Below are 11,942 nucleotides of genomic sequence, written 5' to 3'. Positions count from 1 at the left end.
ATCTATAGGTGAAAGTGCAAAAAATACGATCGCGAAATGTTTTGCATTTTGGAATGAAGCAAGTATTCCAATTAGGGACAAATTTGACGCAATATAACAGTTTTTACGTTTATTCGATTAGTGGGTGAAGGTAGGAGAATGTAAAAATCGATCGACGTTAAGTGTTAACCAACAATTCAGAGAAATAGATTTTAAAGATGAACTCGAAAATTTATTTGATCTTTCACATAAAGAAGCCTTTGATATGATGTCATATGATGAAGATAAGAATTTTTTACTTGCTCAGCAAGAAAAAGGACGTCGTGGTTATTTGGCCTTTCTAATTGATACACCAGTGCTGAATATTGATGGTCAAGATAATAAAGGTAACATTTTTACAGTATTTATATGCTTTTCAATGCTTTTCAACAATTTGGACATTTTCAAAACATAGAGAACACTTTTTTTGTGTAGATTAAAAAACCGTAATGCAAATTCTTACTAGACATGGAATATATTTTGAAACTGTCATAATTAACATGTTGAATTGGAAAAAATAAAACAAATTAGAGAATTTTGAAAATCGAAAAAAATTGGTGCTTGAAAATTTTTTTGAAATTGGTCTAAGTTTTTGGTACATAAGAAATATACTTCCACCATATCCTAATCGCTTTTTTAGTTTCGATGAAAATTATAAAAAGTAACGCTTTTCAACATTTAAAAAATTTTCTAAAAATATGAAAAAATTTTTTCTTGACAGATTAAAATATTACGTGCAAAATTTTTACTATATGTCAAATATATTTTCAAACAATCATAATTAAGTTTTTCGATCAGACCAAAATTCAAAAAGTTAAAGCATTTTAAGATATAGAACAAAATTTCTTAAGGACTTTTAGAATGTTTTTCTTTAAGTTTCTGTTACGTAATAAATATATAATTATCATCGTGTTTCTAATTTCTATGAAAATTAAAAAAGTTTTACGCTGTTCGAGATTTTGAAAATTTTCAAAAAATAGAAAAAGATTTTTTTGGTACATTAAAAATTTGAATCTAAATTTTTACTAGATATAAAATATATTTTGAAACTGTTATAATCGAAATTTTTGATTAGACTAAAAAGTATTTTCAAAATTTTAAACAAAATTTGTTTGAAACTTTTAGACTTTTTTCCGTAAAGTTATCAGAAGAAATACTTGGGATGAAATGGATATAAACTAATTTAATTAATATAATTCTTGTTTGTTTATTTTCATCCGCCTAAATATGTTTTAAAAATTAACCCTATAAATTTCATCATTTTTGTTTTAGATAATTCATGTGAAAATGAAAGCATTGTTTATTTCAATGATCCAAACAACTATGCTTCATCAGAAGAAGATGAATTTATAAACGTCAGCGATTAGTCCAACATTTTAATTAACAAAACATACGTAGAAGGTGCAAAAAATAGTGCTACATTTAGTAATCCTTCAAAAAAAATAAAACTAATGACTCCAGATATATGCATAAATTTAGATAGAATAAAAATAAGTGATAGAAAGGCTGCCCGTATTTTGGCTGCAACTTTAAAAAGTTTGGGTAAAAGTTGGTAAAATTTTAGATCTTCAATATTATCCAGCATTTTTAATATTGTAGAGTGTTTAGTTGCGAGTATTAAAAATTGAATTATGTAAAAAAAAAACATTCGAAACTACATGATAAATTGCAGATATTAAAAATTAAAGTATTTTTAATTGCAAATCTTGAATAAAGACTTGTTTCAAGAAGAGATATTCCAAATTTTTTCAAGTTATGTGTGTTATTTATATTTTCATATACATACGTTTCATGCAATATAATTAATAAATCCTGTAAAGCGTGTTAGCATGCATATTTGATTTAATTTCTGAAATTTTAACCTAATTTAATTTCAGAGATTTTATATAAACTTAATTTTCAGGTTTTCAATTCTCAATTTTAATGGCTTGAATATTTTACATCAAAAAGATTTTTAAAAAGTAGAAGATGCAAACATTTAAAATATTAAAAATTAAATGGATTTAAACTAATTTAATTAATATATATCTTATTTGTTTATTTTCATCCGCCTAAATATGTTTTAAAAATTAACTTGATAAATTCCATGATTTTTGTTTTAGATCATTCACGCGAAAATGAAGGCATTTTTGATATCAATGATCCAAACAACTATGCTTTATCAGAAGCAGAAGAATTTATGAACGTTAGTGATCAGTCCAACGTTTAAAATAACAAAACATATGTAGAAGATGCAAAAAATAGTGCTACATTTAGTAATCCTTCAAAAAAAATAAAACTAATGACTCCAGATATATGCATAAATTTAGATAGTACAAAAATAAGTGATAGATACAAATATTTAATATTAATTAAAACAAAATTCTTTTTTGTTTCTAGAAAGGAGCAGAGGCACAACTACGAAGTGATTTTAAGGAACTGCTGGAGTTAATACTGATTTTTATTGGTGCCAGATCTCGCGAAAGTTTAAAATTCAAGTTGCCCGGAGCAGTACATCATGCTAGGTAGATGGGGAAAACTCTCAACGCGTTAAAAAATTTTCTATTTCAAGAAGAATTTCATCTTACTGTCGGTGAAATCAATGGTCTTAGAAAAGTTTGCATTTACCTTGTACTTTTCTACCAAAAAGTTTGGTTTACAGCACAAGGACCCGACGCAGCTGCACGGAGTGGTCTTCATTACGTACAGAAACTTGTCAACTGTTCTGTCCTCGAGGACAGAGTGTGCAATGTTGCGCCAACAAAAATGTTAGGTCACCTTTGGTACCTAAGCGAGGAATTAATCGGTTTTGCGTTCTTCGAAAAAAATATTTCTCTAGAATGCAAGCGTAAAATGGCAATAGCCATCAAAGAACAATCTGGTACTGCAGTGCCGTCAAAGCGTTAGGTACTTGATCCAAAGAATACCAGCAAAATTAGAAGCTTAACCCTTGATCAACTTGTCACGACACACACACAATTAATTTATTCGTCAAATTAAATATTCCTTCTGAATTTTTGAATTTCGTTCCAGAAACCTGGACATCAAGAGCGGATTACCAATTTAGTCTACACGTGATCTGTGGCTTGCCTGTCACAAATGATAACGCAGAACGCGGCTTAGCACTAATAAGCGAATATAATTCCCAAATTACTTGCGACGAAGAGCAACTGCAAAAACTCTTATTAAATGTAAATTTTCATCGAAAAAATGTACCAGATTCTGATAAAGAATCGATGAAAAAATCTTTAGATGAGTACATATTTCGCCAGCCAATGTAATTTTAAATAGAATTCACAAATTACTTGTGATAAAAAGCAACTGCAGAATCTCTTACGAAATGTAAAATTCCATTGACAAAATGTGATAAACGAATGATTGAATAAATTAGTAATAAATAATTATTATCAATGGATAATTAATAATTAATTATCAATCATTATTACTTAATAATTAATCATTACACAGCCACACAAAAAAAGTGTGCGGATCTGGTAACAAGACACAAGGATTCCTATGGATTTTGGGGAGCTGACTTTAAATTCGGTATCAAAAATCATCCATCACGTCATGGTTGAGCCATAACCTCAAAAAATGACGAAAAATCATGCACTTAGGCAAATAAATTTCAAAATAATGCCAGTGATGCAAATTTTCACTTCAAGAACATGTCGACCACTGTGAAGGATCAACTTTTGCCCGATATCAACTTATTTAACATAACTTTACCCAACAGAACCTGACCTCACCTAACCTGAATTAACAGAAATTTATTGAACTACACGCAAAGCTCTGGAAGCATATTTTCCCAGTAGCAAATGTGTGCTACATCGAATGGGTCAACTCGAGCCTAACCTAGAAATAAATTTAACCTAGCCTAACCTAACCTAACCTCACGAAACACAATTAAACTGATTGTGTTGTCCCGTTGTGTTTGCGGTACCGTTTCATTCAGCTTCGGCTTAACCTACTAAGAGGTTCAACCTATCATAACCTTACAAAACCTGATCTAACCTAACCTAACTTAACTTCACGTAACACAATTAAACTCATTGTGTTGTCCCGTTGTGTTTGCGGTACCGTTTCATTCATCTGAGGTATTCTTGCAGACATGCGATTCAGAAATTCTCGCGGTTTTTTTCCTTGCAGCATGAGACACTACACCAAGCAAGTGATCCATTGATGAAGAGCTGCGGTTGCATGATGACGTTGGAGAGCCCGCTTTCCCACCCTGACCAGACACCGATACTGGGATTTTTCCCTGCATCGTAATACACTTTCTACCTGTGTCTGCCATGACGGCATGAACGCTGTTTACCCAGGGACACAGTCAGCGTGGATCCGTTGCCCACCGTCACCACGTGGAGGTGGCCTGGTTACAGACACAGGCGAATAATGCTAGCAAAAAGCGGTTACGAAACTCCAGACATTTACTGCTATTAATGTCAAAATATGAAAGTACGCAAGAACAGAGTTGCCAGCGTAATCGGTTAGGTTAGGTCAGGTTTTGTTACGTTTGGATAGGTAAAACCTCTATGTAGGTTAAGCCGAAGCTGAAAGAAACGGTACCGCAAACACAACGGGACAACACAATCAGTTTAATTGTGTTTCGTGAGGTTAGGTTAGGTTAGGCTAGGTTAAATTTATTTCTAGGTTAGGCTCGAGTTGACCCATTCGATGTAGCACACATTTGCTACTGGGAAAATATGCTTCCAGAGCTTTACGTGTAGTTCAATAAATTTCTGTTAATTCAGGTTAGGTGAGGTCAGGTTCTGTTGTTTAAAGTTATGTTAAATAAGTTGATATCAGGCAAGGGTTGATCCGTCACAGTTGTCGACATGTTTTTGAAGTAAAAATTTGCATCACTAGCATTACTTTGAAATTTATTTGCCTCAGTGCATGATTTTTCGTCATATTTTGAGGTTATGGCTCAACCATGACGTGATGGGTGATTCATTCAGTATTTCATCCCTAAATCAAAAGCGTACTCCTATTAATTAATTTGTTCAAAAACAAAAAATAGGCACTTTTTATTTTCATGTAGCCTACAATATTTTTCAGTCTGATCGAAAAAATTCAAAAATGTCTTTTTTTGGACCACCCTAATATATGTGCAGTAAGGACGTTTACTATGTAGTCATAGGGAATATAATTATATAAACTCTAGCATACATTGCAACCCGCCTTGCATTTGTGTAATGCAAAAAAGCACTATATTGGCGTTTTTAATTCGGTTCCCAAATCTCCCGCGCTCGAGATCCTGCGCTGATTGGACAAAGTCTTCGAGACTCAGAAGACGTGCGCAAAATATACGTATAACCAAATTCTGAAAAAAGGTTATGTTCCTTAGTATTCACCGCGCATTTCAAATAAATAATTAGTTACGAATTAAAAACAATATAACACAATATTAGAATGTGTTCACAAAAATTCTCGGGAAGTGGTTTCTTTGAGAAATTTTTCTCAAATCCTTGTTTCCGAAATCTTTTTTATTCGTTGAAATCATTGAATTATTTGAAATCTATAATTAGTAAAAAAAGTTGTAAAATGTTTCGAAACCTTTTCAAATCTTCCAAATGTTTTAAAATCTTGAAAATCTGTTGAACTGTAACCTTTTCAAAATCTTTGAAACCCTTTACATCTTTTAAAAGTTTAAAAATCTTTGTGAAATTGTTATGAAATATTTAAAATCTGATAAACACGCCTTTATAAAATGTACAAAATCCTTAAAAATATTTTAAAATCTTTGAAACATTTTGAAATCTTTATTAATGTTTTGTAATATGGTGTGTACTCAAAAACCGAGTGGTGAAACTCTTGAAAATTTCGTTATATGGCCATGGCTCATTCTAATAGACCTTTTTATTCTAGACGTCGGCAGTGTGCACGTGCTGAAATGTTACGTCATTTCCGTATTTTTCGAACAGTTTTGTGTCGAAATGTATGGAAAATATTGTTAATAAAAATAACAACAAAAAATCAATTTGTAAATAACACAGATTTTGAATGTAGAACATTTTGAAGTCTTTTTTTAAAAAAAAACGGGGAAAAAACTGCAAAAAGTGCGGCGACCAAGGCCATTATTTGCATCTGTTGGCACCTGTCATCTTCTAAAAAATGTTTAAAAATTCGGCGAAACTCACGGAAGATGATGTTCCAGGGGCAAAATCAGTGAACGAATCAGTACACTGAAAATTTTTTGGGCGAGCTGCTCGCCCACGCGGTGGAGCTGGAACACCAAATGCGTCGCGCGCTGTTCGCCTGCAACTTGGTACATATCCTGTCTGATATTGGGAACGTTGTGTTCCCACATTGGAACAGCTGTAGTCCCAACAGTATTGGTACAGTAACGCTCCATTCAGGCGGGAGCACGGAATCCTCACACCGAGTTTCGTGCGGAGTTATACATATAGTTTATACTCGTGGGGCCATTTCATTCTCTTTTGAGGGACTGCTGCGTTCCCAACACACGGGAAAGGATCTGCTCGCACGTTTGGTACTATAGCTTACTTAAATGTGATGTGGCAACTGCACCAAGCGTCATGGTGGCGCTGTGTTGCCACTCAGAAGACAGCTGCTTGCTTAAAAAATTTTTAGTGTAGAAGAGCACAGTATTGAGCAGCTGAAACGATGTCCTAAAATGTAGAAAACCACCATTAAAAGGAAAAAGCGTGATTTAGTGCAAAAGTTAGTTGAGGTTTTATATGGCAGGTATAAATATTTTCTTTTGTACAAGATTTGCAGTTCAGAATGTTGTAACAAATTTTCCTTCTTTCATATAAACGGGTTATAAACACATAAATATAATACTTTTGCGTTTGCAAGTGAAAGTATTAAATAGATTTTATTTTTATCCAAAAATTTAGGAGGTTCGAAACCCCGATAATAATGCTTCATTTAATATGTAAGCAAATGTTAGCAAAGAAATTAAATATTAATACCTGCTAAACACAACCCCAGATGTCAACAAATGTAAATAATGGGCTTGCTCGCCACACTTTTCGCAATTTTTTTGCAGTTTTTTTCTGAATATACTTGAAAATTTGTTGTCTTTAAACTCTGATTTATTTGCACATTTATTTTTCGTTGTTATTTTTATTTACAATATTTTCCATACATTTCGACACAAAACTGTTTGAATAATACGAAAATTTTTATAATTTCTAAGTCAAATTTCACAAAAAATGTATACTTTAACATTCTATAGTAACGGATACGACATTTTCAAGGTCGCTGAACACCTTGCTTATAAAAATAATTCGCCGCTTCTTACCTATCATCATTTGAATTTCAGATTTATCGTTGCAATTTTTATAATCATATGGATTTACAATTTTCATTGCAGTTAGTCAAAAGCGTTTGATTCTCATATTTTATTCAATAAGTAAAACAACAGATTTTATCCTACAACCTGCAGATATTCACTTTATTTATTTAATTATGATCGAAGCACTAAACGATTTTGACGTAGATCCCCTTACCGACATTATCGACCGTGTAGAAATTAAATCTTTATGCTGATAGTCATGAAGAAAACGTTGGACATATGATTGGCAGACTTTTTTTTATACTAATGGGCTCTTAAGACATTTCATAAATATGCACCACTCCTCTGCAATCGCACCTCTTTAATAGTTTGTAATAACAAATTCATTGGAATTTATCCCTTCGATTTTTGCCGACATGGGACTTACATCGTATTTATCTAAAGATCTTTTTGAAGGAAACGTAAGACATACGTTTAGATGGTCTTTTTTATGAACAACTGGATTGTTTAGACATTTCACAACTACATGTCACTCCTCTGCAATCCCCTTACATATATATATGTATATATTAAAAATTTGTCATAAGGACAACCGCAGGATTTCACCGGGAGCGGGTGCTAACCTGAAAAATTGCACCCGCTCCCAGCGAAATCGCGGTAAAATTTCATCCACAACCACGTCTCACGACCGTGAGATAGGTGGTTACAGTCGGCAAGTGTTTCTGCATATTGTTGACACGCAGGGATGCTTTTCAGGCTATTAACGAGAGAAAGCTTGACACCTCTAACAGCGCCGATGATAATGACGATTAGTTTAACAGAATATTCCGGGTACAATCGTTCCAACTCCCTTATAAGGTCTCTTATACCTCTCTTTCTTTTCATTATCCTTGGCCATGATGTTTTTGTCAGCTGGTGCCGAAAATTCGATAACGAACATGGTTCGCTTTTCGAAGTGAAGAATAACCATGTATGGCCTTGAGTGTGCAACAGAAACATTTTTCGAGAATATAAAGTTTCAGTATATACGGTACGGTATATGTGGAAGATACCGTGCATCCTCTTATCGAGGAGCTGTTCACGAAAGTTTTTCTCTTGTGCTTTCTTAATCCGGGCTTTCAGGAGTGAGTACTCGAGATAAATAAGATTCGATGCATTTTGCTCACCCCTAATACTGAAGTTGAGCCCGAGTGTTTCTGCAGCCTCCTCCGCTGCTTTGTACAGAAACGCTCCTTTGCTCACTTCTTCGTGATTTCTGACCATTTTAAGAAGAGGGTCTCTTTGATTTGCGACTCTATGGGCTGTACCAGAATAATCCTGTTGTGAAGACATTCAAGACTCAATATTCAACGACCACTTTGACGGCGTGCGATGTTCAGTCGCGGAACAGAAGACTTAAGATGCATGCTTTTGTTCATGTGCATTACCTTTCTTGTCCCGATATCAAGGGATCTGAGCTCACTCTTCGTCCATGGAACTACTCCAAATGAATAGAGTACTACCGGGACGGCAAGCATTTTCCTTGCGGATATTTTGTTCCGCGGCGACAGTTCGGAAGATCAAATTTGCCGGATGAGACGTTTGTATCTGCTTCGGTGAGTATCCTTTATAGATGTCACATCCTAAATGCGGCTGTGTGGCACGCCCAGGTATGTATAAGTCTTTCCAGCGCAAAGGTGTCGTATAGCGCTTTTATCAGCGAGCTCAGGATCTTCAGGGATGCTATTAAGTTTTCCTCGCTTTAAATAAACCTTGGCGCATTTGTCTAACCCAAATTCCATTCCAATTTCCTTAGTATATCGTTCGACAATCCCTAGAGCTAGATGTAGTTGCTCTTTGTTTTTAGCATAGATCTTAAGATCGTCCATGTAAAATACATGAGTGACCTTCTACTTTCGATCTGCAGGTTTGCCGCACAAGTATTCGTCGGAATGGCGAAGTCCTAGAGATAGTGGCAATAATGCAAGGCAAAAGAGGAGTGGGCTCATCGTGTCGCCCTGAAAGACACCTCGCTGAAAGGTGACCTTGTAAGTTATCACACGATTTCTTCCAGATAAGATAGTAAGTCTGGTTTTTCAAAGCGGCATCAATCTCTCTATGCACCTAACGATTTGCGGATGAACCTCTAAGCTAAATTGCCTATTTTCGGCAGGAGTATTATGCGCCCTTCCACCAACTACTCGGGAATCGGCTCTTCCGACTTCAAATGTGAGGTGAAAATACGGGCCAAATGCTGATGGGTTGAAGAAAACTTCTTCCACCAGAAGGTTTTGATACAATCTGGTCCCGGTGCGGAATAGTTCTTCATCCCTCTTAATACTTTTTTCACCTCCTTAGTAGCGATGGGTGGGCATTCTTTATCAGGTGTTATGAGGGCAACACATAACTCTTTGAAGCTATTTATATTTTCTGAGTCTTCGTCTAGTCTATGCTGCACTTCGTAGACTTTTCTCCAAGATACTTCGACCTCCTCTGGTTTGGGTGGGTGTTCGACAGTAACTGGAGGGTCTTGGAAGAGTCGAGATGGGTCAGAGAGAAACTGTTGATTTTCTCTGACCCACCTCTCCCTCCGCTCTAGACTTCTCTTAGCGTCAGATAGTATCCGTATTCTCTCAACAATATAGTGCCTGATGGTCAGCAGCTTTGACTTGTTAAGTGTGTGTTGAAAAAATCATTTTCGAACATCTGCAGTATCTTTATTTCTCTGCGAATTAAATAATAGTTTTTTAATGAAGAATTAAATTTTTAAATTCATTAAAGTGTTTTATAATTTGGAATTACCTATGCGACTATTATGAAATTATTGAATCCCAGCCACTTTAGATATGATTTATTGACAAGCTTTCTTACTAGCGTCAGACTTTAAAACTTTTGAAAGTTATTGCTCATATTATAAATACAAAGCAACAATTCGCTTTGCGATATTAGACTAAATAATTGCTAATAAGGAAACTAATTGAAATAATATTTGCCTAATTTTCAACTTTCCCTCATTTAACAGTGTGTACTAGTCACTTAGAATAAACTGATAATTTCCTAATGCAACATCCAAATGATAGGTTAGGCATGGCCGTCGATATTTAAACTAAAGCCGGGATGTGTAGAAAAAGTCATGACGTTCTACATAGACAATTAGGTATTTTCACTTCAACCACCAGCCAACTTTACTTTTTAGAATACAGAAAATCTAGAGGAAATTTCTTCGAACGAGAAGGCATCAATTAAGATGTAGACGGTCACGACTTAGTTTTTACATCTCGGCTTTGGTGGTTTGAATGCCATGTAGGTTTTGACTAAACTAAGATTTGTATATTATATCACACTATGTACATCTATTTTACCCAAATAACGCCCGAGAAAATCATCTTGACAGGTGATTGATAGTTTGTATACGACACTTCACGTTGCTCTAGATGAGAAAAAACAGGACAAACAGTTTATGAAAGTATACTAAAAACACTATTTTAACATTCATTCAAAGTTCATGTCTTTGCTAAATAACAAACATTTTCGTTAAGTCTGAAAGCCCATCCTACTACTACTTTGCAACTCGCATATGTTATATAATATCGACAGAATTTCATCTATGCCTCTATATGAGAGGAAGATTAAAAATAATTTGTTGTCAATCTTAAAAATCTTTAATTAGGAAGCATCGAAAAACACAATTAGGCAGACATAATGTTTCTAATATTATGTGCCGGAAGTTTTCCACTCGTCGATAAGCATCTGCGTATAAGCCTGGATCCCTGAGTATACATCCATGACCTATCATACGGCGTTAGTCTAAAAATTGGTTAGTTTATTTCAAATATTTTGCAATATATAAATTTGAATGGAAAAAATATAGCTCTGTAAAGCTCGATGGGCTTTCAGATTCAACGAAAATTTTTGTTATTTAGCACGGAGATGAACCCTTTTTTAACAGTCAACTCTTGAAAAAAGAAAGTGTTCATGGCATTCAGTTTGAAAAATGTTAAACACTAAATCTCTCATATTGTATGCATATTGATGCATATGCTTAAATATGATCAAAATAAAAATGTTGCATTACTCTGTATACTCTGCGTACGCAGTACTCTGTGTATGCAGTACGCTGTGTAAAAGTTTGCTAAATGACAGTTTGGAGTATTGTTTAGAAGCGTACAAAAGCATTTTGCTAACAGTGAACGCGAAAAAAAATCAGTGATGGATTTCAAACGTAATAGTGTGATTGCTTCATATTTAGCTGGAAAATCACAACCAGAGATTTTTCGTGAGCTCAATCACCCTAAAGTGAATAAATTTTTTGTTTAGCGCACCATAACTCGTTACAATAATACTGGTAGCATTGCAAAACGTCATGGAGGTGGTCATCAAAAGACTAAAACGTCACGTGAGATGGTTCAAAAAGTGAAGAAGCGACTTTAGCGAAATCCCCGACGAAGTGCCAATCAAATGGCAAAAGAACTGGAAATATCCGACCATAGCCTCCGTTGCATACTGAAAAATAATCTCAGGGCCAAGCCTTACAAGATCCAAAAGGCGCATGATCGCACACCAAAGCAGCAACAAGTTAGACTTGAGAGAGCGAAGCAGTTGCTTCAATTGGCCGGAAGCGAATAATTTCCGAACATTGTGTTTTTTGATAAGAAAATTTTTCCAATTGAGCATTCGTAAACTCTCAAAAGGATAGGGT

The 11,942-nt window shown here is 34.6% G+C and overlaps 1 protein-coding gene across 1 annotated transcript; it reads left to right on the top strand.

Moving 5' to 3' along the window:
• The first annotated feature begins 253 nt into the window (after nt 1–253).
• LOC117178668 lies at nt 254–3,064 on the top strand. The gene is made up of 5 exons (XM_033370093.1): nt 254–365; nt 1,291–1,566; nt 2,121–2,203; nt 2,398–2,522; nt 3,031–3,064. The coding sequence occupies exons 2-5, from the start codon at nt 1,470–1,472 to the stop codon at nt 3,062–3,064; spliced, it is 339 nt and encodes a 112-aa protein (XP_033225984.1). The 5' UTR covers nt 254–365; nt 1,291–1,469.
• Nucleotides 3,065–11,942: the final 8,878 nt, after the last annotated feature.

This window comes from Belonocnema kinseyi, chromosome 8, assembly GCF_010883055.1.
Source record: "Belonocnema kinseyi isolate 2016_QV_RU_SX_M_011 chromosome 8, B_treatae_v1, whole genome shotgun sequence".
Lineage (NCBI taxonomy): Eukaryota > Metazoa > Arthropoda > Insecta > Hymenoptera > Cynipidae > Belonocnema > Belonocnema kinseyi.
The sequence above is the reverse complement of the archived record's forward strand: the minus strand, read 5'-3'. Positions and strand labels throughout refer to the sequence as shown.